Raw genomic sequence first — 25310 nt, 5'->3', positions numbered from 1 at the left:
CCCAGCACTTTGGAAGGTCAAGGCGGGCCTATCACTTGAGGTCTAGAGTTAGAGACCTCGCCAACATGATGAAACCCCATCTCTTCTAAAAATACAAAAATTAGCCGGGTGTGGTGGCAGGCACCTATAATCCCAGCTACTGGGGAGGCTGAGGCAGGAGAATCATTTGAACTTGGGAGACAGAGGTTGCAGTGAGCTGAGATGGCACCACTGCACTCCAGCGTGGGTGACAGAGCGAGACTCTGTGTCAAAAATAAATAGAATAGAATAAAAATAATAAAAAAAATAAGAAAAAAAGCCTAGAGACCAATATCTCTCATGAACATACATGCAAAAAGTTTTACCAAATTTTAGCAAACAAATTCAATATTATATAAAAGGGTAATACATATTGACCAATACAAATTTGGACCAATTCAAAACCAATGAATGTAATTTACCATATTAACAGATTTAAAAAGAAAAAAAAAATCATTTCAATAGATGCATAAAAGCAGTTGATAAAGTTCAATACCCATTCATGATAAAACAAACAAACAAACAAAAATACTCACAAACTCTCAGCAAACTAGGAATAGATGGAAACTTCCTTAACCTTATAGGGGACATATACAAAAATCTACATCTAACATCAGAAAGACTGCATGCTTTCTCCCTAAGATTGGAAACCAGGCAAAGAAGTCTGCTCTCACTGCTCTTATGAGCATAGCTCTGAAAGTTTTAGCCACTGTAATAAGGCAATAAAAGAAAATTTAAAAAAATGCAGATCAGAAAGGAAGAAGTAAAATTGCCCCTATTTACAGATGACATGATGGTCTATATAGAAAATCCCAAGTAATCTATTTTGAAAAACTCCTATAACTAATAAGTGAGTTCAGCAAAGTTACAAAGTCAATATACAAAACTCAGTTCTATTTCTGTATACCAACAATGAATAATCAGAAATGCATTGTAAAAATACCATTTATAATAGCATCAAGAATATAAAATACTTAGGGGATACATTTGACAAAAGATGTACAAGACCTATATGCTGAAAACTGCTGAAAGAAATTAAGGAAGACTTAAATAAATGAAGAGAAATGTTGTTTTCATGGATCAGAAGATTTGATATTGTTATGGTGTGAATTCTTTCCAAACCGATCAATGTAATCCTATTCAAAGTCCCAGCAGGCTTAAAAAAATTGACATGCTGATTTTATTTATTTATTTATTTTTATTTTTTTGAGATGGAGTCTTGCTCTGTTGCCCAGGCTGGAGTGCAGTGGCATAATCTCAGCTCACTGCAACCTCCACCTCCTGGGTTCAAGCAATTCTCCTGCCTCAGCCTTCCAAGTAGCTGGGATTACAGGTGTGTGCCACCATATCTAGCTAATTTTTGTATTTTAGTAAAGACAGGATTTTACTGTGTTGGTTAGGCTGGTCTTGAACTCCTGACCTCAAGTGATCCACCCACCTCAGCCTCCCAAAGTGCTGGGATTACAGGCGTGAGCCACCGCGCCCAGCCATGACATGCTGATTTTAAAAGTCTATGGAAGTACAAACGTATTTATATGAAAATTTAAAATTCATATGGAATCGCTTTTTTTAAATTCTGAAAAAGAAAAACAAAGTTGAGGAAGAGCGTCCAGAAATAGGATCAAATATATATGATCAATTGATTTTTGATAAAGATGCTAAGGCAATTCAATGAGGGAAGTATAATCTTATTCAACAAATCAGTGCTGGAACAATTGGTAGCCATATGTAAAAATATTGATAGTGGGGTCCTGCAAGGATTGCTGCAGATGGTATAGGGGAGGGTCTCTATCCAGGTAAGATGCTATGGTAAGGGCAGTTAAGGAGAAAGGGTGACATAAGAAGAGAAGGATATTGTGATTTGTTTAGAAGCCCCTTAGCCTCTGCCTAACCCTGAGGGTCTATGTTGTATATAGTTTTAGGAGTGGCGATGCATCTAAACACATTTTATTTATTTAATTTGTATGGCCAGGCGTGGTGGCTTATGCCTGTAATCCAGCACTTTGGTAGGCCGAGGTGGGCAGATCACAAGGTCAGAAGATCAAGATCATCCTGGCTAACACGGTGAAAGCCCATCTCTACTAAAAATTCAAAAAATTAGCTGGGCGTGATGGCACGCACGTGTAGTCTCAGCTACTCGGGAGGCTGAGGCAGGAGAATGGCTTGAACCCTGGAGGCAGAGGTTGCAGTGAGCCGAGTTCATGCTACTGCACTCAAGCCTGGGTGACAGAGAGAGACTCCATCTCAAAAAAAAAAGAAAAAGTTATTAGGGCTAGCTAGGCTTTTCTTCCTCTTCTGAGGCTTCACATCACATCAGCTGCAAGGCTTACTGCCTCACTGCCTTCCCCAGCACCCATTTTCAACCACCCCTGGACTCCCTGGGGCCACCTGCACAAAAGCATATGCCTCTCAGATAATGGAAATTTTATTCTAAATGCTTATTTTAAACTCAGAAAGATCCACTCTCTTATGCTCGTGTGGTTGATATGTCTGCTCTGACCTGTGGTTTTTGTACAGTTGAAGGGCCATACTGTCCCTCTATCTGCCTTCAAGGAGGACCAAACTACCTTCCCCCATTTCTCTCTCTTTTTTTGTTTTTTTTTTTGAGATGGAGTCTCGCTCTGTCACCCATGCTAGAGTGCAGTGGTGCAATCTCGGCTCACTGCAACTTCCGCCTCCTGAGTTCAAATGATACTCATGCCCCAGCCTCTGAAGTAACTGGGACTACAGCCATGCACCACCATGCCCAGCTAATTTTTTTTTTTTTTTTGGTAGAGACGGGGTTTCACCATACTGGCCAGGCTGGTCTTGAACTCCTGACCTCCAGTCCAGTGATCCGCCCACCCTGGCCTCCCAAAGTGCTGGGATTAAGAGGTATGAGCCACAGTGCCTGGCCTACCTTACCCCATTTCTGATGGCTCATTTCATCTCCAAATAACCTACTGGAGGCCTGGTGGGTGTTATGATGAGAGAAAGGGGAGGAATGTGGTCACTGTGGAAAGACACGTGGGCCCTACCATTGAGGAGGCCTCAAACAAATAGCAAACATTCAGAGGCAGGGACAATGGTTCCCAGAAGGCCACCTGGAACTGAAGGGAGAGGCTGTAGCTTCTATATTGCTCCTATTCCTGAGTCTCCTCAGGTTTCTCAAGATATCAGATGCCTCCTGTCTCTAATTTCCTCAGGATCAGTGGCTTGAGCTTTGGCTATGAGCCTAAGCCCTGAGCTGACTGCTGGATCCTCTGGGAATAGATTTTCTTTTTCCTCTACTCTTTCCCAGTGGACTCTCCCTGCCTTGTACTCATATTTCCACTGAGACTGAGCAGCCTTAGTCATGCTCCAGAAACAGAGAGCTGACACGAGTCTAGAGAAATTTGCATGCAAATTTGTGTGGGCTTTGAATAGTCAGAGCCTACTAGAGACTAATCTGATACCTAACTTGGTGCCATGACTAATCTTCCTTCTCTGTCTTGCTACCTTCTAGTCACTAGAAACATATAAGCGTTGGAATGGGCAGGACATTTGAATTCTCATCATTGATTCCCCAGTGATTTTCTATTGGCCTTCAAACAACAGCCCACCTTCTGTCCCCAGTTGCATCACCAGTGAAAAAGGTGGTTGTTGCACTGACCTTTCCCAGAGTGTACATGAACACCAGCTGGCTATCAGACAATGACATGCTTTGAAAGGCCCCTGAGCTCTGTGAGGAAATTCTTGAACAGTTGAGAGTGCTACCATTTTGTCACAGCCCTAAGGACACAGATGATGCTGAAAGCGTGTTGGCCAAATCTGAATGATGAAAGCCAATTATAAACTTGAAAATGAAAACAGACCCCAGATGCAAGGAGATGAGACAGTTAGATTTACTTCCTCTTTTCTAATCTGAGAGGTTTCATGTTGAAGAAAATCAGTGTTGGGGTTGCAGGAGACCTAAACACAGTCACCATGAAGCTGGGCTGTGTTCTCATGACCTGGGCCCTCTACCTTTCCCTTGGTGTGCTCTGGGTGGCCCAGATGCTACTGGGTAAGTAAAATATTTGAATATTGGTGTGGGAATGGAGCTTTGCTTCACTCTGGAGAAAGGACCTGAAGGAAAGAAACATGGACTAATTCTGGCCCTCCAGAGAAGCAGTGTTCAGGTGGAATAAGAAGGGTAGGTATAAGAAAGTTTGGTGTGCAGGATTGAATGACTTTCTGAATATAAAAATCTTCCTTCCTGAAAGTCCCCTCTGATCATGATGTCCTCTCTAGCTCTAATCTCAACTCTTTTCTTTCACTTATGAGACAAGTTTTCTTAAAAGAATAGTCTGCACTTGCTATCTCCGCTTCCTCACTTCTCACAGACTCCTCAATGCTTGCAGCCTGGCTTCTGCCGGAATCGGTTTTGTCTAGGGCACAATGATCTCCATATTGACTGGGTTATGGCATGCTTTTCAGTTCATATCCCGCTGGACTTCTCTGCTACACTGGGCTCTGTTGATCACTTACTCCTTCTTGCATTCTCTACTACCCTGGCTTCCATGGCACCATTTTCTCCTCATACTACATGGACTTCTCTTGATCCCTTAATAGCTTTTCTTCTCTTCCCCTTAAACACTAGTGTTCTCTATAGTTATAGCCTTGCCTCTGTACTCCTCTTTCTTTACACAATCTCCTTCATGAGCTTATGTGTCTATATAAGTTTTGCCACTATAACTCTGTATTTAAGAGTCCCAAATCATATCCCCAACCCTAACCATGCTTTTGAGCTTCACATTCAAATACCAAGCTTCATACCAGACATATCTACCTACATATCTCACAAGTGTCTCTGCACCATGTGACCAGAGCTGAACTTATCTGTCCTTTTGGCCCCTGCCTCATCTAATTCATTTTCCACTTTCTGATCTCAGCTAATGACACCAGCATCTACCCTTACAAGGCCATAAACCTCAGAAACAACCCAGACTCTTCTTTCTTTTTCATTCTCTAAATCTGATCAATCATTAGGTTTGGCAAATTTTACCTTCTAAATTGTTCATAGAAGCAGTCCCTTGCCTGGATCATCACTAATGTCTTAGGGAAAGCCCTCATCCTCTATGACTTGGGCTATTCCAGTAAATTCCTAACTAATCTCCTTGTCCAAACCTTGTGTTCTTGAAATGAATACAGTACCCTGCAGACAGAGTAATTTCTAAAACTCAAGTTTACCAGCCCAAATTCTTTATCATGGCAGGAAAGGTCAAGCAGCCTCTACTTTTACCCTCTCAGCCTTGTAACCTATGCTCTAATAAATCTCAATCAGTTCATATTTACATACTCATACACCAGACTCTTGTCTGTCTGTAAGGCTTTGCTTATACCACTATCTCCACCTGAAATAAGCTCTTTCCATGGCACCCTATTCTCCTGCTGCTTGCAAATGTGTAGGTATCCCTAAAGACTCAGCTTAAGTGGTATCTTTTCCAGGCAGCTTTTCTTGAATGCTTCTTTCTGCTCCAATGGCTGCTTGCGATACATTTTTCTTATTATAATATTTTCCTACTTATGCTGAAATAATATTTTCATCTACCTGTGTCTTCCACTAAATTGAGAGCTATTTGTGGGTAGGGACAATTTTTTTTGTTTTTGTCTTGTGATAAGAACGGCAGACTTGGAATCAGATACTCCGGTTTCAAGCCCCTCTTCTATTTACCAGCTCTATGTCACTTTAGGAAATCACTTTTTCTATTTCTGGTTCAGTTTTCTTATTTGTAGAATGAAAATAATAATACCTACCACCTAAGGTTTATTGAGTGAGTTCCCGGTAACCCAACAAGATTTTATTTTACTTTGTTTTTTGAGACAGGGTCTCGCTGTGCCACCCAGGCCGGAGTGCAGTGGTGCAATCACTGCTCACTGCAACCTTGACCACATGGGCTTAAGCAATCATACTATCTCAGCCTCCCAAGTAGCTGGGACCCACAGGCAAGTGCCACCACGCCTGGCCAATTTTTTAAAAAATTATTTGTTGAGATAGGGTCTCTCTGTGTTCCCCAGGCTGGTCTCGAACTCCTGGGCTCAAGGGATCCTCCCACCTCAACTTCCCAAAGTGCTGTGATTATAAGCATGAGCCACCATGCCTGGACAAGATTTTATTTTTAAAAAGAAAAAATGGAGAGGAGGCAGAGCACAGTTGAGTGGCAATGGAGGAACTGAAAAGAGGTAGCATTACAGTGAAGGGAGCTGAGAAAGGATGGAAAGAAAACACCTGGTACTGATGTGATGAGAATTAGGAAGTAGGGAGGGGCCTTGGTAAGGGACATGACAAAATCAAAGAAGAACGCTAGGCTATTGGGAGTGGAAGAGAATAAAGGCAAGTGGGGCACGAAATGACAGTCGGATGGAGTGAAGAAGTATGCACATGTGAATGGCCATGAGGCTGGAGGAGGGGGAGAATAGCTAGGGAGATAAGGAGCAGTCCCAGGGAAGGAAGAAATGTCACTTCCCTTGCCTGGGTCTACCATGAAAGTAAGAGATAGGTTGAGGAGATGTGGTGAGAAATGGATAACTCTAAATTTCAATCTGGAGCAAAGAATTGTTCCACAGGTACTAATATGGACTGGGAGGAGGGGGAAAAAGACAGAGAAAGCTCTGTGCCACTGCCAGGGAAAATTCAAGTGGCAGAGGACATTAAAGTAAAGATGGCTGAAAAGTGAAGACCTGCAAAGGGGAGGAAGAAAGGAGGAGAGACACTGCTGGGTACTGAAAGCTCTTTGATAGATAACATATTCAAGGCTGAGGAGCCAAGTGAAGTTTGGGAAAATTAGAATATGAAAGAAAGTCCCCGAGGAAGGTCTGAGGACTGAAGTAGACCATATCTGCACAGTGAAGTAAAAAGAACACTGATTTTGGATTCAGACACACCTGCCTTTCCCCCTCCATTGCTTAGTCTCTTTTTAAGCTTTGGGTATGTTAATTTGGTTTTCTAAGCGTGTTTCTTTAAGATTATAAAATGAGGATAAAGTCACATACCTGGAAAGTTTGTGAGGATGAAGTAAGATACGGCACACAAGTGCTAACAGGGTCTGGCACCCAATGAACATTAGAATCTGATGTCTCCCTTTCATTTGTGTCCTGTGCCTCCCTGCTTCGAGTTACTATTGTCTTTGCTCCTGGTTTCCCGTACCAGCAGCTGGATGTGATGCCAGTGAGTTTCACCATTCTTTCATTCTCTCCCCTCCCTCTTCTCCAAACCACAGTGCATTTGCTGAGAGCACCTGGACACCAGTGAATCAAGGTCAAAACTATCCCCCTGAGACACTCACAGGGGTCTTTCTGAAAAAAAGGTTTTCGTGTCTAACTAGTCTCATTCTAAAAAGGATGATTAACCTGGGAGATGGAGGAACCCTGTCCTCTTTCTCCAAGTTGCAGCATCATTTTCTGGTTCTCCCTGGGCCATGCCCTCTTCAGCTGCCAGTTTTGAGACGCTGCAGTGTGAGGGACCTGTCTGCATCGAGGAGAGCAGCTGCCACATGGAGGATGACTTGACTGATGCAAGGGAAGCTGGCTTCCAGGTCAAGGGCTACACTTTCAGTGAACCCTTCCACCTGATTGTGTCCTACGGTGAGGTCCTGGGAAGGCCTGAGCAGTGCCCCAAACCCCTTCTTTCAGCCTCAGAGCCCACCCAGGAAAGTGTCCCTAGGAAACTGGCCATGGGATGAGGTACTTCCTTCCCAGTCTTCAGCCCACAGCAACCAGGGTGCTCTAAGTCGTAGGCCCTAGGGAAGTTGTCCCATACTCGCAACCAGGGGTGAGAGTTTACCTGGACCCTCAGAGAAAGTTTAGGGGAGTAGGCATCCCTGGGGGTAGCTCCCAAGGGAGGCCCTGGGTGACACTCAGCTCTTTCTCTGGACCATAGACTGGTTGATCCTCCAAGGTCCAGCCAAGCCAGTTTTTGAAGGGGACCTGCTGGTTCTGCGCTGCAAGGCCTGGCAAGACTGGCCACTGACTCAGGTGACCTTCTACCGAGATGGCTCAGCTCTGGGTCCCCCCGGGCCTAACAGGGAATTCTCCATCGCCATGGTACAAGAGGCAGACAGCGGGCACTACCACTGCAGTGGCATCTTCCAGAGCCCTGGTCCTGGGAGCCCAGAAACAGCATCTGTCGTGGCTATCACAGTCCAAGGTGAGAGCTAGAAGCAGCATCCTCATGGCAGGGGAGGGTAAGGAGAGACAGGGAGCCCAAATTGTCTTTCTTTAGCCTGGAGGTGGCAAGATTATCAAAAGATTATGGAGCAGGTTGCTGGCAAATGCCCAAGTTGGGCTTCAAAAGGGACAAGACCTCAGCCTTTTGAAGTCATCCAGCCCCACTCAGAGTCCAGCGTAGTTTCTACCACCCAGATCTATGCTTCCCAGCGCTCACTGATTGGGTGTCTGGACAACTATCAGATTTGCCCATCTGTGGATCTTTCCTAGTCCTGTCTACTTGCAGAAAGAACTTGACAGATTCAAATGGAATCTAAGAGAGCCCATTCCTGCTGGAAACAGGAGAAAGGAAGTATGACTCCCCAAGGCTCTTCATCTGCATGTGTCTACCTGTATATAAGATGGCTGAGCTCTTCTTTCTTGCCTATCTTTTTCCCAGAACTGTTTCCAGCACCAATTCTCAGAGCTGTACCCTCAGCTGAACCCCAAGCAGGAGGACCCATGACCCTGAGCTGTCAGACAAAGTTGCCCCTGCAGAGGTCAGCTGCCCGCCTCCTCTTCTCCTTCTACAAGGATGGAAGGATAGTGCAAAGCAGGGGGCTTTCCTCAGAATTCCAGATCCCCACAGCTTCAGAAGATCATTCCGGGTCATACTGGTGTGAGGCAGCCACTGAGGACAACCAAGTTTGGAAACAGAGCCCCCAGCTAGAGATCAGAGTGCAGGGTGAGTTTGCATCAGAGTGCAGGTTGTCTGTTTGGCATGCGTGTGAATGAAAAGGGGGGATAGGGTGAATTGGCCTGTGATCTGGGGTTCAGTGTGAGCAAATTAAGAAGGGACACAGAGGAGGCAGGAACAATGGGCCAGAATCCCTGATGATGAGAGACAGCACAAATAGAGAACTTCTCCCTCCGACTGTGGTGCACACCTCACCAGACCAAGAGCTGAGCCAGCTCCACGCCTGCTCCCCCACAAGACTTAGCATCCCCCCATGCTCTCTGGGCATTTATGGGAATTTAATATCTGGAATGAAGATGGGATAGTCTGAAGTCTATGTTCAATTCTGGGAGCCACTGTTAAGAGGCTGCACTTGACCTGAAACACTACCAAGAAGAGGTGTCCAGGGTGTTAAGGGGGCTTGAAGTCATGTCATATGAAAAATAATGGAAGGGGCTGGAGATGCTATCCTGAAGAGGAGGTGACTCAGAGGCCAGCAGAAGTGTCCTCAAAAAGCTGAAGGCTGGCATTAGCACAAGGAATTGGACTAGTGTCTTATATAATAAAGAGGCTGACCTAGAACCAGTTACCACATTCATGCTTCAGGGAATTAGATTCAGCCTTGATAGAGAAAGAACTGGCTAATAGTTATAGCTGTCCAATGGTGAAGCCTCACTGCTGAAGAATTTCAAACAGAAGTGGCCAAGCTTCAGATTAAAATTTGGACCAGGAGGGACACTAGAGTCCTCAAGTCCCTGCTGCCATTGGGCCCCACAGCCACTTTCAGAGAACAAGAAAGATTGGCCAGGGATGGGAGGGAAGGGCCAGAGTCAGACTTCACTCTTGTATGTGCCTCCTGCCCCATAATCCAGGTGCCCCCAGCTCTGCTGCACCTCCCACCTTGAATCCAGCTCCTCAGAAATCAGCTGCTACAGGAACTGCTCCTGAGGAGGCCCCTGGGCCTCTGCCTCCACCGCCAACCCCATCTTCTGAGGATCCAGGCTTTTCTTCTCCTCTGGGGATGCCAGATCCTCATCTGTATCACCAGATGGGCCTTCTTCTCAAACACATGCAGGATGTGAGAGTTCTCCTCGGTCACCTGCTCTTGGAGTTGAGGGAATTATCTGGCCACCGGAAGCCTGGGACCACAAAGGCTACTGCTGAATAGAAGTAAACAGTTCATCCATGATCTCGCTTAACCACCCCAAGAAATCCGATTCTTTCTGTTTTCTCTTCCTGTCCTGCACATATGCATAAGTACTTTTACAAGTTGTCCCAGTGTTTTGTTAGAATAATGTAGATAGGTGAGTGTAAATAAATTTATATAAAGTGAGAATTGGAGTTTAGCTATAATTGTGTATTCTCTCTTAACACAACAGAATTCTGCTCTCTAGATCAGGAATTTCTATCTGTTACATCAGACCAGAATTTTGTGATTTAAAGAGAACTAATGGAAGTGGATTCAATACAGCAGTCTCAGTTGAGGGCAATTTTGCCCCCCAGAGGACATTGGGCAATGTTCGGAGACATTTTGGTCATTATACTTCGAGGGGTTGGGGGTGGTGGGATGTGTGCGCTACTGGCATCTAGTAAATAGAAGCCAGGGATGCTGCTAAACATCCTATAATGCATAGGGCAGTACCCCGCAACAAAAAATAATCTGGCCCAAAATGTCAGTTGTACTGAGTTTGAGAAACCCCAGCCTAATGAAACCCTAGATGTTGGGCTCTGGAATGGGACTTTGCCCCTTCTAATTATTATCTCTTTCCAGCCTCATTCAGCTATTCTTACTGACATACCAGTCTTTAGCTGGTGCTATGGTCTGTTCTTTAGTTCTAGTTTGTATCCCCTCAAAAGCCATTATGTTGAAATCCTAATCCCCAAGGTGATGGCATTAAGCAGTAGGCCTTTGGGAAGCAATTAGATCAGGAGTGCAGAGCCCTCATGATAAGGATTAGTGCCCTTATTTAAAAAGGCCCCAGAGAGCTAACTCACCCTTCCACCACATGAGGACATGGCAAGAAGGTGACGTATATGAGAACCAAAAAACAGCTCTCACCAAACACCGACTCTGTTGTTGCCTTGATCTTGAACTGCCAGCCTCCAGAACTATGAGAAATAAAATTCTGTTGTTTGTAAGCTATTCAGTTTGTGTATTTTGTTACAGTAGACCAAATGGACTAGGCAGTTGGCCTCTGCCACATGGCTGAGTTTATGAAATGTTAAAAATACTCATAAAATAGTGTCTCTGCCTACAGAGGGCTTACACTGTGGGATAGAAGGGAATAGTAGCCCATCCTATAACACAATTAAAGCAGGGTATATAAAAATTTCCCACAGGATCCTACTGGGCTCAGAAATAAGTGACCGAGTATAATATTGCCAGAGTTGCAGATATTTGTTTTTAATTCATCTGTCTCTGAAATCTTTTTCTTTAATAACACATAATGACTCTGTTTTAGTCCCGTATTAATACTTTTTTCTATGCTTGGACTTCTACTGTACATTCTCAGCCAATGAGAGCTGGCCTGGCAGACTCTATAGTAACCTTAACTCAATCAGTTAGCACATCATTTTATCATGACCTCAGCCAGTGGCTGTTCTATCACGTTATTCTGAATTACATGGTGTGATTTTCTCCACTGTGGCCTTTCTTTGTGCCATTTATTCTGTGCAGTTTTGACCCAAAATGATTTACAAGAGACATGCACATGATCATTCTAGACATGCCACAAAGAAACAAAGACATAGAATCATGCTGATGGTAAAATGAGAGTTTTATGGTAGTTCTTGCCACCTTCGAGGGAAAAAAAGATCAGGAGGCATCTGGGAGTTGGTAGAAGTCCATAAACATCACTACAGCCTGAGAGGACTGATTTACAATTGTATGAATGGGAGCTGCAAGAATGACCAGAACTATGTCATAACTTTGATGGACTTGAAAAAATGGAAGCTCAGTTGCCAATGTACCATGGTGGATGTGTCTCCAAAGATACTGTGTTATAACCACTCTACATGGAGTTGATTTCAGCTAATGCTCGCATTTGCATGAATGCGTCCTGCAAGCTCCTGCTAAATGGGGAATTCATTTACAGATAGTAGAAGCTATCAGAGATCTGGGAAGGAAAACATGGATGCGGCTGGCTGAGATAAATGTAATCTCTGTACACCTCATCCATGTGTATCCGTGCACCTCTATCATCCCACTGCATTTTAATTATTTATTACTCATTTTTGTTCACCAGAGGGTGAGGTCTTTGAGAATACTCCTGAGCTCTTTGTTCCATGTTATGTCATTGATGTCTAGTATAATGAGGCATATGTAAGTTCTCAGTAAACTTTGTTTAGTTGAATTGAGTTGGGCCAGCAAAATAAGGAAAAACATCTTGAAGAGTATGGGAATGAAGCTGGACCTTAAAGGATGAATGTCATGTCTGGCATCAGCTAAATCTCCAGACTCTATCCAGGGGACCCAGCCTCAGTCAAGGACTTAGAAACCTCAGGGAGAAGATCTCCTATCAACAGGGATGAGGAAGGCAAGAATAGAGCTAAACGAATGAGAGAGAGAAATAGGGAGAGCAAGCATTTATCTGTCTCTTTCTGTCTAGCCTGGGGAGGTTGGAGAGGGAGTAGGGAAGAGGAATTGTTACAATGGATCTGGTTTATGGCTTGTGCCATTTAGGATCCTGTAATTGACAGAGGTCCCAATGCAGCTATGCTCAACATTGTCTCTGAAATAAACATTAGACAGCGAGCACATGAAAGGAAAACTGTTCTCCACTCACAATACCTCTGACATCAAACATATGGATTTCCATACCAAGCTTTTCTCTGCTTCTCAGTGGAAACCAACTAGATGTTCTACAGTTTATCAATTCTGGCTCCAACTACCCAGAGTTAGCACAGACCCCATAGGTTAAGGGGTCAGTCCCACATGACTGCTCTCACTTCAAAAGCCAATTGCAAATCCCAGGCTTCGGGTACTTGACACTGACCAGCTATAAGTCAGAGGTTCTCACAACTCCTTGGGTTCAATAATTTGCTAGAATGGCTCACAAAACTTGGGAAAACAGTTTACTTAACAGCCAATGACGATATACATAGGGCAAGGTATGTGGGAAGAGGTGCAGAGTTTGCACGCTCTCTGGGTGTGCCCTCTCCAGCTTCTCCGTGTGTTCACTGATCTGGAAGCCCTTAGAACTCCACCATTTAGGGTTTTTAATGAAGGCTTCATTACACAGGCATGATTGATTAAATCATTGGCAATTGGTGATTCACTCAAACTCCAGCCCTTTTCTCCTCCAGGAGGTCAAGGTGAGTTTTCCACACCAAGCAATTCTCTAATTCTCAGCAGAAACCAATTAGATGTTATGTAATTTACCAATTCTTACTCTAACTACCTAGTGTTAGCACAGACCCCTGAAAGTTCCAACCCTCTAATTGCAGAGTTAAGAGTCACCCTATTAGCATAAACTCAGGTATGATTGAAGGGGCTAATTATACATAACAAGAAATACTCCTCTCATCCCTGTCACTCAGGAAATCCCCAGGATTTTGGTAGCTCTCTGCCAAAGAGCTACCCAAAGGGGCAGAGAAAAGTATATATTTCTTATTGTGTTACACACATCCATTATCTTGTAAGTTGAATAGTGCATTTGCATACTCTATAACCCAGAATTCCATGCCTAGGTGGATGTGCCCAAGAGAAAATTTAGCACATGCACACCAGAAGACAGGTATGATAATGTTTATAGTAACAAAGCTCGTAAGAGCAAACTTTGGTACTGAAATGCCTTTCTTTTGTTGAAAAGAAGTCAGTGCAGATGTCCATCAACAGGAAAATGAGTAAATTACCATGTTAATTTGTTTCAAACCATATTAAACACCAAACTCTGTATAAATAGGATGTTGTACTACCAGCTATGCATTTGGAAGTGGGGATGATGATGAACAAGATAGGAACTCAGGGAATAGATAGCTCCCTGGGGACTAGAGTGTTCAGGTACATTTCATGAAGAAGATAATACATGGATGGGGCCTTGAAAAACATGACAGATCTACAGAACAGGAGAAGAGAGGGAAGGACGTTCCAGAGTGGGATGATGTAAGCAAGGGCATAAAGGGGAAAACTGGCATGCAGATGTCAGGGAAAAAGAAGGCAAATCCTTTGAAACAGAGTTCAGTGGAAGGAAATAATAATGGAGAAGTAAATAGACTATTGAGGCTCTTAAATGTGCTATAGAGGCTCTTTAAATGTCCATAAGAAAATTGATCGAATTCTGTAGGTAAATTTAGAGTACAAGAGGAACTCGTGAAAAGTGATGTTTAGGATGATTATTCTGGTACTCTGGTATAAGGTGAATGGGGAGACTAGAAGAGAGGTTGAGGGAGGTGGATTGGAAGGCTGTTGTTCTCATCTAGCCTTCAGAGACAAGGGCCTTGGCTAGGGACAAGAGGAATAGAGAGTAATGATCTGAGAGGTGTTAACAGGTCTGGGTGATCAGATATGGAGTAGCATTGCTCCTCCCAAACACAAAGGTCTCTATGCCCAGCCCAGTAGCCCAAGGTAGAAAAACCTGGTTTAGTCACAACTTAGAAGAGACTAGGGAAGGGATAAAATGACCTGCTAGAATCATAGATGGAAGTTTAAGGAGGGTGTGTTGGGATAGGCCTCATCCTAGTCCTGTTTTCTTAAAACTTTTCTTCCCTCTTGGTATCAACCTTCTCCCTTCCCACTGGACAACAGGAGATGTGGAGAAATACGGAGAGTTACAGCACAGCCTTCCTGCCAGAGTTCCTTCAGACAGGCACTGTTAGTTTTCATTAACTGTGTGTGAATTTCTCATAAAGCTAAAGACATTCAATGTAAATAAATACTCTGCTCTCTATTCTGAAATTGTCCTTTGCACTCCTTTGGTATTGAAATGCCTTTCTTTTGCTGAAAAGTTTACATTAAAGAGTATAATTTTAGGCCGGGCACGGTGGCTCATGCCTGTAATCCCAACACTTTGGGATGCTGAGGCAGGCAGATCACCTGAGGTCTGGAGTTCGAGACCAGTCTGACCAACATGGAGAAACCCTGTTTCTACTAAAAATACAAAATTAGCCAGGCATGGTGGCACATGCCTGTAATCCCAGCTACTCGGGAGGCTGAGGCAGGAGAATTGCTTGAATCCAGGAGGCAGAGGTTGTGGTGAGCTGAGATTGCACCATTGCACTCCAGCTTGGGCAAGAAGAGCAAAACTCCATCTCAAAAAAAAGAAGAGTAATTTTAAAAAATATATTATTATCAGCCCTGTCCTGGCTCACAGAAAATAAATAAAATAAAAATAATTTAAAATGTTCTTACTTAGGAAAAGAAAAATTTGTTTGGTAAAATTACAAAGGTAGGAAATACTGAATATCGATGACAAGAGGGAACAGGAGCCCTGTGACTTGCTGGTGGGTGTGTAAGCTTCTGCAGCCACTTTTGAGAGTAATATCACAGTATTCAATCTCTTCCTTTGTTTATGCCACAAATACTTACACAGCACGTGCTATGTGCTGTCACTGTTGCAGGTGATACGTCAGCAAATAAGAAAAAATTCCTGCCTCAATGCAGCTTACATTCCAATGGGGGGAAACCTACCACAAACAAATACAATTCTGGGTAGCGACAAGTACAATGAAGAGAAATAAAGCAAAATATGGAGCCAGCAAATGACAGTGAGGAGATACTATTTTAGATAGCACTGTTAGCGACCCTCTCTCTGAGGAAGTAATATTTGAGTGAAGTGAGGAAGTGAAACTTACAAAAATCTGGGAGGAGAATAAGAATCTTTCAGGCAGAAAGAACAGGAAATGAGGCCCTGGAGTAAGACTAAGCATGGAATGTTCCAGCAACTGTTCTAAACACAATGTGGCTAGATCAGAGTGAGTGAGGGGAAGAGTTGTAGGAAATGAGGCCAAGGGTCAGAGAAAGGCCGATTTGTAGGGCCCTGTAGACCATGGGAAGGTGTTTGGAACTTATTCGGAGGGTACCTTTGGGGAATTTTGAGAGAAAGTAACACAATATGGTTAACATTTTAAAAGTATCTCTCTAGCGACTCAGTGACTAAATTACTGTACGAAAAGATCAATGTAGCAGGTAGAGTCATCAGGACTTGCTGATGAATTAGCTTTGGGTTTTGGAGTGAGTGTGCATGTAACTCACGAACATAATTCTGCAGTCTCGCTCTCAGGTGTGTATCCCATAAAGGCACTTCAGGGCTCTGTAGGGAAGCATCATGTCCTTACCAGTACCAACTTACATGAAACCTCCTATGTGCCAAGCCCTGCTCTAAGCCCTTTATATACGTTAATTCATCCAGCCCTCACAATATGTGCCAAGAAGTCCATTGTGGAATTGTCTGTGGTAGTTGAGGGTGGGCAGCAACTAGGATGTTAGGGGAATGGGCAAGTGCAGTGTAGCAGAAGCATAGAATATTAGGGCAGTCATGGCTGGGTGCAGTGGCTCATGCCTGTCATCCCAGCACTTTGGGAGGCCGAGGTGGGTGGATCACCTGAGGTCAGGAGTCCGAGACCAGCCTGGCCAACATAGTGAAACCCCATCTCTACTAAAAACACAAAATTAGCCAGGCATGGTGATGCACGCCTGTAATCCCAGCTACTCAGGAGGCTGAGGCAGGAGAATTGCTTGAACCCAGGAGGCGGAGGTTGCAGTGAGCTGATATCATGCCATTGCATGCCAGACTGGGTGATAAGAGCAAAATTGCGTCTCAAAAAAAAAAAAAAGAATATTAGGGCAGTCAAAAGCAATAAATATGATGCATGTAGGGCAATCTGAACAAATTTGAAACATCTGGGATTAATTTTTAAAAGTAGAAGTGAATATAATATCTAGAACACAATGCCACTTATTTAAATTAACAACACTAAATATTTCTCAGAGATAAAAATTGCATGTTATACCTAATGTAAATGACAAGTTAATGGGTGCAGCACACCAACATGGCACATGTATACATATGTAACAAACCTGCACGTTGTGCACATGTACCCTAGAACTTAAAGTACAAAAAAAATTGCATGTATATGGGAACACACAGTAAACATTGTACAGTGGGTGCTTATGTGGAGGGGAGGAGAACAGTAATGTGGATGAAAGTCGACAAGGTAAGACAATAAGAGGGGGAACTTGCAAAGACCAATAATGACAGCGGGCCATGAGCAGCATCTTGAATCCCTGACAATCAGAGAGATAAGAAAACAGATTCTGGAGACAGACTTCTATTCAAATCCCAGTTTCATCATCTCAGTTTCCTCATATGCAAAACTGGGATATTAATAATTCTTCCTCAAAGGGCTTTACAAGAATTAAGTGCAGTAATATCTGTGAAGCACTTAGCATAGTGCCTGCCACATGCCGAGACACTAAAGTGAGCTGTCATCAGCAACAACAGCATTAGTTCATTACTGTAATTATCACTGAGAACATTTTATCACCAGAATGCTTATCAAATGGTAACATATATTGTCCAGATGTTATGTTGTGATAGGCCTCAAATAATTGCTCAAGTTACAAATGATAATTTCTAAATTTTTCTGCATTGTAAAGGAGTGAAGAATTAGAAATTCTGGGGAAAAGTCCTAGATGGAGTAAAAAGACTCACTTTGGGAAAAACTTAGAGGAGAGCCTAGAATAAATAAATATTTCGTGGGAAATTTTTCAAGTCAAATTCTGAGCACTATATAATATGAACACTATGGATGATTCCAGAGGTTTCTAGGGAAGACTATACAGTTCACAAAGTTTTGGTGTACTAAGGTTTCTTCTGAATCCAGTAAAGGGGCTGAGATCTGTGCTCTGGGGGATGAGAAGCCAAAACAGAGCCAGCTTGTGTTGCCTGAGAGGACAGCTGACAACTGCATTGCATTCTTACCACAGAGGTGGTGGCTTGGTGCAGAAGTCAGACCTCTGTGGCAGGCTGTGGATCATGTGGGAAGCCACACACTGGCCCTGAGACAAGGAATTAGCAGGGTGGAGGGAAAGCACAGGAGTGCTGCTCAGCCCAGGCACTCCTAAAGCAGGCAGGTGATCATCCCTGTTCCCAGTAATTAGTACTTCTCTGCCTCCCTCACTCTTGGGCACATTAACAAATATGTCCCTACTTTGTTTGAAATCTACAGGACTCTATCTCTTTTATTAAAACCTGCACTCAAAACATGATCTGAAGTGACTAGCATAATTTAAGTGACCAGCCACATTTTCCTAAGAGGCATTTGCATTTTTAAAAGGGGCTAGTCCATTAAGCAAAATATGAGGGAATTCTCAGAGTGGAACTTCAGGCATCAGCAAGAGGGGAAGATACTATCTTACTGGGAGTTGACAGTACCTGATAATTGATCTCCTTCCCATCAGATTTCCAAGGGATCAAGGTGTCCTGGTTCTAAACAACCACAGGTAAGGACAGGATAGAGTCCAAGGAGACATACTATCAGGCTGGAAAATTCATTAAGTATTTACATGAAAATTCAGGTTCCTCATTGCTCAGGTATGGTCACATGGCTCAGAAAGCACAAGAAGTAGAGCCCCGAGGTCAGATCTGAGAGGCTTCTGAGGGGCCGATGCAGTGACTTCTCTGCTGCAGGTCAGGAGTCCTGGAACTGGGGCATGGTTGGGGGGGGTTGCAGGGAAGGGTGGGAGGAAGGAAGAAAGGAACAAGTGAGTGGAAGTGCCACAGGATGAGCTCATTGGGATGGGTAGGAAAGAAGAGTTTTCTAACTTCTTAAGAATTTAAGAATTTATGAGAACTCAAGATTTCAGGAAGGGAGGAAGAAGAAACACATTGCATTTCTATCCTTGACTGGGGAACTAGATGATAGGGATGTGAAGGGTGGTTGGTGAGTCATGCCTTTTCGTCTACTCATTGTGGGAGGATGTGAGCTCCAGGGGCAGGCAACCCAACACTGAACTCTCTAGGTCTCACGCCAATGTCTGTCATCAGGAGTGAGCAGGAAAAAGGACCTTAAGGACATGAAGCTGTGTCTTCCTCAGCTGAGCCTTGCAGGGCTGGCTGGAAGGTGGAGAAGGGATGGGATGGGAGTGGGATGTCAATGGGAGCCTGAAGATGGCAGGGTCATCTGCTGGAGCCTGGGGTTCTATGGGGCTCTCTTGTGCTGTGGAAGGCACAAGTTCTACAGGCCTTCCTTACAGCAGTCAGGGCTGGCCTGAGCTGTGAGGTGGCTATAGAGGCGGTAGATGAGACAGTGCCTGGCCCTTGGGATACCTGATATTCAGCCTGTCTCCCACTCGTTCCAGTCTGCCATCTTCAGGAACTAGGAGTGGGTAGGAGAAGCAGCAATGTCTCCTACTACTCAGTGGCATCCACTGGCCACCTTCTTTCTCTCTGTTCCCCATCTCATGCCAGTGCATCTCCATCCTTCTGCAGCTGCTGCAGTCAGATCCACCATGTGGGCCCTGACAGCCCTTCTGCTCCTGGGTGAGTCCGCAGTGAGGTAGCAGAAGAGCTTTGGGTGGTGGAGAATAGGGTGGACCAAGGTATGGGGAGAGGAGGGTGAGTATCCAATCCTCAGTTTCCAAGTGGTTCATTATCTATTTTTGGAGGGGTGAAGAAGAAGGGACTTTCTCAGAGCTTGGGAAACCAGGGGTAGAAGAAGAAAAACAGGTTTTGGGACCATTCAGCCTTTCTTGTCATCAAGAGTCTCTCTCCTCTCATCACCAACATTCTCCTTCTCCTTCCTCTTCCTTCTTTCTTGTTCTGCAGTTCCAAGCAGTGGGCAAGCTGGTGAGTCTTACACATTTCTCATCCCAATTTTCTACAGCTTCCACTCCAACCCCCTAAGTGACCTGCTCAAGTAGACTCCTCACTTCTTGGCTGCTCTGGGATAGTGTCTCTTCCCACTCTCGTCAACCCCTGGGACTAAATTTTCTTGAAGGCATTTAGAAATGGGTGCTGGCTGATGGACTGATAGTCTGTAACCCAATGAATGTGATCTCTCCTGCAGGGATGGGTTAGTACATGGGCTGGGGCCTGGGAGCTGGGGTTTCCTAAGATTTCCCAAACTCAGGTAGTTTCTTTGGGCACCTCACCTTGATTCTCTTTGCATGCTGCCCCCTCTCACCCCACCTCCCACCCCAGCTACTCTAGAGAAGCCCATATTGTCTCTACATCCACCTTGGACAACGATCTTCAAGGGGGAGCGGGTAACTTTGAAGTGTGATGGATACCACCCACTGCTCCTGGAGCTCCGGCCCATCAGCACTCTCTGGTATTTGGGCCACCTACTTCTGCCCTCTCACAAGAAGAGCATTGAGGTGCAGACACCAGGGGTGTATCGATGCCAGACACGGGGAGCACCTGTCAGTGACCCCATCCACCTCTCTGTATCCAATGGTGAGTGGTCTGAGCATGAGGGGAGGGGGAGCACGTGTCTCCTCTGGCAATACTAGCCCTCTGGTGGGAGGGGACACTGGGCCAATCCCAAGGTGCAGGAAATAAGGGCCACACTGGGGCCTACCTTAAGTCTCTGGAGCAGGTAGGGACCTGCATGGCACTATGCGAGAGATGCAGTAAGGCATGCCTAGCCCCCAAGGTCCCCTTACCCTCCTGCCACAGTGTGAGGCACAGTGTGAACATTTCTGTTTGTTTCTGAGACCAGCTCAGAAAAGCAAAGGCTCCAAGGACCTCGAGTGCTGGACAGAGAACTTTAGGGGGTGGGGGACTGAGCAGTAAAGGAAACTCAACAAACAGGAAAGGTGAGTTTCCCTGGCAGGCTGAGCACAGACGGAGGATCTACTCTCAGTTGAAGAGTGTGATGCTTCTCTGTGCCTCAGTGTCCACATCTGTAAAGAAGGGACAATAATAGTATGTATCTCTTTGGCTGCTCTGAGGATTAAAAGTGAATTATGATTTGCTAAAGAAAAAAAGCAGCAATTGAACTGACCACTTACTCAAAGTTTTATTGCAGACATGTATATATGTGTACACAGGAGTCAGCTGAGAAACTGATTCTCGAGATGCTTGAAGGGTTTTAAAACAGGATAAGAAAAATAGCAATAATTTGTTCATTAAGGTACAGGATTGCTGGGCACGGTGGCTCAAGCCTGTAATCCCAGCACTTTGGGAGGCCAAGGCAGGCAGATCACCTGAGGTCAGGAGTTCAAGACCAGCCTGGCCAACATGGTGAAACTCTGTCTCTACTAAAAATACAAAAAAAAAAAAAAATAGCTGGGCATGATAGCGGGTGCCTGTAGTCCCAGCTACTCCAGAGGCTGAGGCACGAGAATTGTTTGAACCCGGGAGGCGGAAGTTGCAGTGAGCTGAGATCGTGCCATTGCACTCCTAGCCACAATTTGTATTCAGAATTTAAAGCACTTCACTCAATGTTCAGATTAGCACTTACACACACTTCATATTCATACTCTGTGGTTTCTTGTTCAGAAATCGTTGGTGATAGCAATAATTATACTGAGTACTATAGGAGTAATTACTGCTTACAGACTGAGAGTGCATGTGGATTGTGGCTATTACTTGCAGGATTCTTTCTCAATGTACAACACCTAAAATGGCATCTGCTCTATGCCAGGGCTCTGTAAGTGTGCTATAATGATCACAGGGTAATTATGGGGTGCTGTAGGAGATACTTAAGGCTGTCCTGGGGTGTCAGGGATGTTTTCTAGAGGAGATATGGTCTAAGCCTAGACATGCAGGACAAGCAGGTGAACTTAAACAGGGAAAACAGAGTCTTCTTGGCTGAGGAAATAGCAGGTACAAAAGCCTTGGGCTCAGAGCAGGGCCAGTTCTCTCAACAGTTCAGTATGGCTGGAACTTAGCCTGTTAGGAGTGGAAGGTGAGGAAAGTAGAGAGGAGATGGGGCAGGAATGAATACTGCCATGGTGAGGGAGAGGTAAGCAGGACCCAGTCAGGAAGACTCTAACACCATCCTAAGGAGGTTATAGTTAATTCTCATGGTCAAAACTCTTTGAGGCTGGAGCCAAGTCTCTGGCATCTTTGCCTCCCTGGCTAAGTGAAAGACCAGCCATCCCCCTTCCTTCCCACTAACCTACAAATATATCTTGCGCTATGAGGCTCCTGTGTGCCAACCACCAGGGAAGCCCCGTCCCCTCAAGAAAGCAGTGGGAGGCCAGGCCCGGTGGCTCACGCCTGTAATCCCAGCACTTTGGGAGGCGAGGTGAGCGGATCACCTGAGGTCAGGAGTTCGAGACCAGCCTGGCCAACATGGCGAAACCCTGTCTCTACTAAAAAATGTAAAAATTAGCTGGGCGTGATGGCGCGCACCGGTAATCCCAGCTACTCGGGAGGCTGAGGCAGGAGAATCGCTTGAACCTGGGAGGTGGAGGTTGCAGTGAGCCGAGTTTGTGCCACTGCACTCCAGCCTGGGCGACAGAGCAAGACCATGTCTCAAAAAAAAAAAAAAAAAAAAAAAAAAAAAAAAAAGAAAAGAGAAAAAAAGAAAGAAAAAGAAAAGAAAAGAAAGTGGTGGGAGATGGCGGGGAAGGGAGGGAGAGGAGTTAGGAGGAGAAAGCAGGGAGGTTGTGAGAGTGGGAGATCTCCAGGGCTGGACTTTCGGTGGAGTCAAGCGTGTCTGTGGTGTCTGTCGCAGACTGGCTGATTCTGCAAGTGCCCTATGCTCCAGTGTTCGAGGGCGAGCCGCTGGTCCTGCGCTGCCGCGGCTGGTACGACAAGGTGGTCTACAAGCTTCACTACTACCACGACGGCCAGGCCGTGCGCTACTTCCACTCCAGCGCCAACTACACTGTGTTACAGGCGCGCGCCAGCGACAGCGGGCGCTACCAATGCTCGGGCACCATGCGCATCCCGGTGGAGAGCGCGCCCATGTTCTCCGCTAAGGTGGCTGTGACAGTGCAAGGTGGGAGAGACCAGGGGCCCCGGGAGGGAGGCAAATGAGCACTGAGAAATTCTGGGACAGGAGCTCGGCGGGAAAAGAAGGGGCGGAAGTTCCAATGGTTGCCACATGGCGGGTTTCTCTTAGACTATAGACGCTGTGTCCTCTCCTTTGCCGTGAAGCAGCGCTTGATCCGCCGCCTGCTTGGAGTCTGGTCCCTTTCCCCGACGCACACCCTGGCTTCTCATTCTGGCTGGGGACTCCCACAAAGAGGGCAGCTCTGGCAGGGGCAGGGGGCACTGTAGGACTGGAACGAAGGAGCGACTACCTAGGGTCCTGCAAGGCAGGCTCAGCGTCTCCTCTTCTAGGCTGCAGAACCCGAGCAGAGTGTCAGTCGGAATGTGACATGAAGCGTCTGGCCCGGTCCCTCCTCCTTTAAAGTTTTCCCCGTCCCTCGTGGACTCGGTCCCCCTGCCCCACATTTCAGAAGGCTCCCCTTCCCCCTCCACGTGGACACACGGCCTCCTCCCCTCCCCGCTTGGTCTGTGGGTCTGCAAGGAGCCCTCGCGGGAAACAGGAAGGAGCGGGGTCGCGGAGCGGTGGACAAGCCGGCGCCGTTGCTCCCCGCCCTCTCGGTAGAGCTGTTCCGGGCGCCGGTGCTGAGGGTGATGGGTCCGCGAGAGGCCCGCGGCGCGGCGCTGGGCGGGGTGGTGCTGCTCTGCGACACGCGCCTGCACCCGCAGAAGCGCGACACGCCGCTGCAGTTCGCGTTTTACAAGTACAGCCGCGCGGTGCGCCGCTTCAACTGGGGCGCCGAGTACACAGTCCCGGAGCCCGAGGTCGAGGAGCTCGAATCTTACTGGTGCGAGGCGGCTACCGCCACCCGCAGTGTCCGGAAACGCAGTCCGTGGCTGCAGCTCCCGGGGCCGGGTGAGTGCCTGCACATCCTCCCAGACGCCCACCCTGGCGGTCAGCCCTGCTTCCGCCTCTTGGCACCCACGAATCTCCCCCGCCTCCCGGTCCCCGTCCCGCCCCCCGCCTTTCCCATCTCCCCCTCGCCGCCCTCCTCCTCATCCCTCTTCTGGCCTTCCCCATCCCCGCCCACCGCCCCACGCCTCTCCCCCAGCCCAGCGTCGAGAAGAACCATGCAAGCCGCGTGTGACTGGGCGTAATGCATTCACAGGTTCTCCCCTGGACCCGGCCTCCACCACCGCCCCAGCTCCATGGGCCGCAGCCTTGGCTCCTGGTAACAAGCTGCTTTCCTTCAGAAAGCCCCCGGTGTCCAGATCGGTCCCGTGGGTCACCACCGTCCCGAACACCACCTCCACGGGGCTGCAGTTCCCGGCAAGCGGCGCCCCGACTGCGGGGCCACCCGCCTGCGCTCCGCCGACGCCCTTGGAACAATCCGCTGGAGCCCTGAAACCCGACGTGAACCTTCTGCTCCGAGAAATGCAGCTGCTCAAAGGCCTTCTGAGCCGAGTGGTCCTGGAATTAAAGGAGCCACAGGCCCTCCCAGAGCTCAGGGGAACGCCCGAGACCCCCACCTCTCACTTTGCTGTGAGCCCGGGAACCCCAGAGACCACTCCTGTGGAGAGCTGAGGGGGCGGCTACCGTCCCCTCTGCAGGCTCATTCCTCCCTGGTCTCCTGCTTCCCCTCACGCGAATTTCTTTCAAAGCCATCTGTTTGCATCCTTGTGTTTTGCTGTGGTTTTTAAAGGAGCGCCCACGAAGTGTAGTGGCTGACGATTTCAACCTCACACAGCAGTTTGTAACTGCAAGCAATCTCTTTGAATTCTCACAGAATTCAGCAAGAAGTAGAAACCTGTTATTTACTACATTGTGATTTAACTTTGGAAGTGAATTTAGTCACCCATAGCCTTTCAGATAAGCCTAGCCAGTACATATTTCAGCACAGGCAGTTTTTTTGGTATTTAAGTACATTGAGGTAACCGAGGACTTGAGAATATTTTAGGGTCAAGGTGTAATTATTCATAATGAATTTACTCTGTTGATATTAAAAAGACGTTCAGTCCTATTACTGATGAGTTCACATCTTCAAATAAATCCTGGGTTCTATTTAGTTTTGGAGAGGGAAAGTTGTTAGTGTGGGCCTCCCATTCCCTGGTTAAAAGGGTCAGAGTCTTTGGGAGGCTGAGGTGGGCAGATCACCTGAGGTCAGGAGTTTGAGACCAGCCTGGCCAACATGGCGAAACCCCATCTCTACTGAAAATACAAAAATTAGCTGGGCACGGTGGCAGGCGCCTGTAATCCCAGCTACTTGGGAGGCTGAGGCAGGAGAATTGCTTGAACCCAGAAGGCGGAGGTTGCAGTGAGCCGAGATCTCCCCATTGCACTCCAGCCTGGGCAACAAGAATGAAACTCCATCTCAAAAAAAAAAAAAAAAAAACAAAAAAAAAAACAGGGAGATGCTTCTAAACTTTTCCTGCCATGTGGCCACGCAGCTGTGCTTGAGTTTTTGTGAGAATGTGGCCTTCCATTACTTCCCAAGGACAGCCCACTCTATCTTTGGACAGCTCTAGCA

At 46.2% G+C, this 25310-nt stretch overlaps 2 protein-coding genes across 3 annotated transcripts; both read left to right on the top strand.

Annotated features, from left to right (window-relative positions):
• Positions 1 to 3906: 3906 nt before the first annotated feature.
• On the top strand, positions 3907 to 11042 carry FCRLA (Fc receptor like A). 2 transcript variants are annotated; one of them, XM_032161165.2, is made up of 5 exons: positions 3907 to 4042; positions 7450 to 7602; positions 7898 to 8164; positions 8624 to 8908; positions 9772 to 11042. In XM_032161165.2, exons 1-5 carry the CDS (start codon positions 3913 to 3915, stop codon positions 10065 to 10067), a joined length of 1131 nt encoding a protein of 376 aa, XP_032017056.1. In that variant the 5' UTR covers positions 3907 to 3912; the 3' UTR covers positions 10068 to 11042. The 2 variants fall into 2 exon arrangements, with proteins under 2 accessions (XP_032017056.1, XP_032017057.1); XM_032161166.1 differs by lacking the exon at positions 3907 to 4042 and adding an exon at positions 4051 to 4171.
• An 8964-nt stretch (positions 11043 to 20006) lies between these two features.
• On the top strand, positions 20007 to 24717 carry FCRLB (Fc receptor like B). Its single transcript, XM_032161158.2, has 4 exons — positions 20007 to 20295; positions 22526 to 22792; positions 23408 to 23698; positions 23952 to 24717. The coding sequence occupies exons 1-4, from the start codon at positions 20007 to 20009 to the stop codon at positions 24365 to 24367; spliced, it is 1263 nt and encodes a 420-aa protein (XP_032017049.2). The 3' UTR covers positions 24368 to 24717.
• Positions 24718 to 25310: the final 593 nt, after the last annotated feature.

This window comes from Hylobates moloch, unplaced genomic scaffold, assembly GCF_009828535.3.
Source record: "Hylobates moloch isolate HMO894 unplaced genomic scaffold, HMol_V3 SCAFFOLD_8, whole genome shotgun sequence".
NCBI classification, from domain to species: domain Eukaryota; kingdom Metazoa; phylum Chordata; class Mammalia; order Primates; family Hylobatidae; genus Hylobates; species Hylobates moloch.
This window is presented reverse-complemented; position numbering and strand designations above follow the sequence as displayed.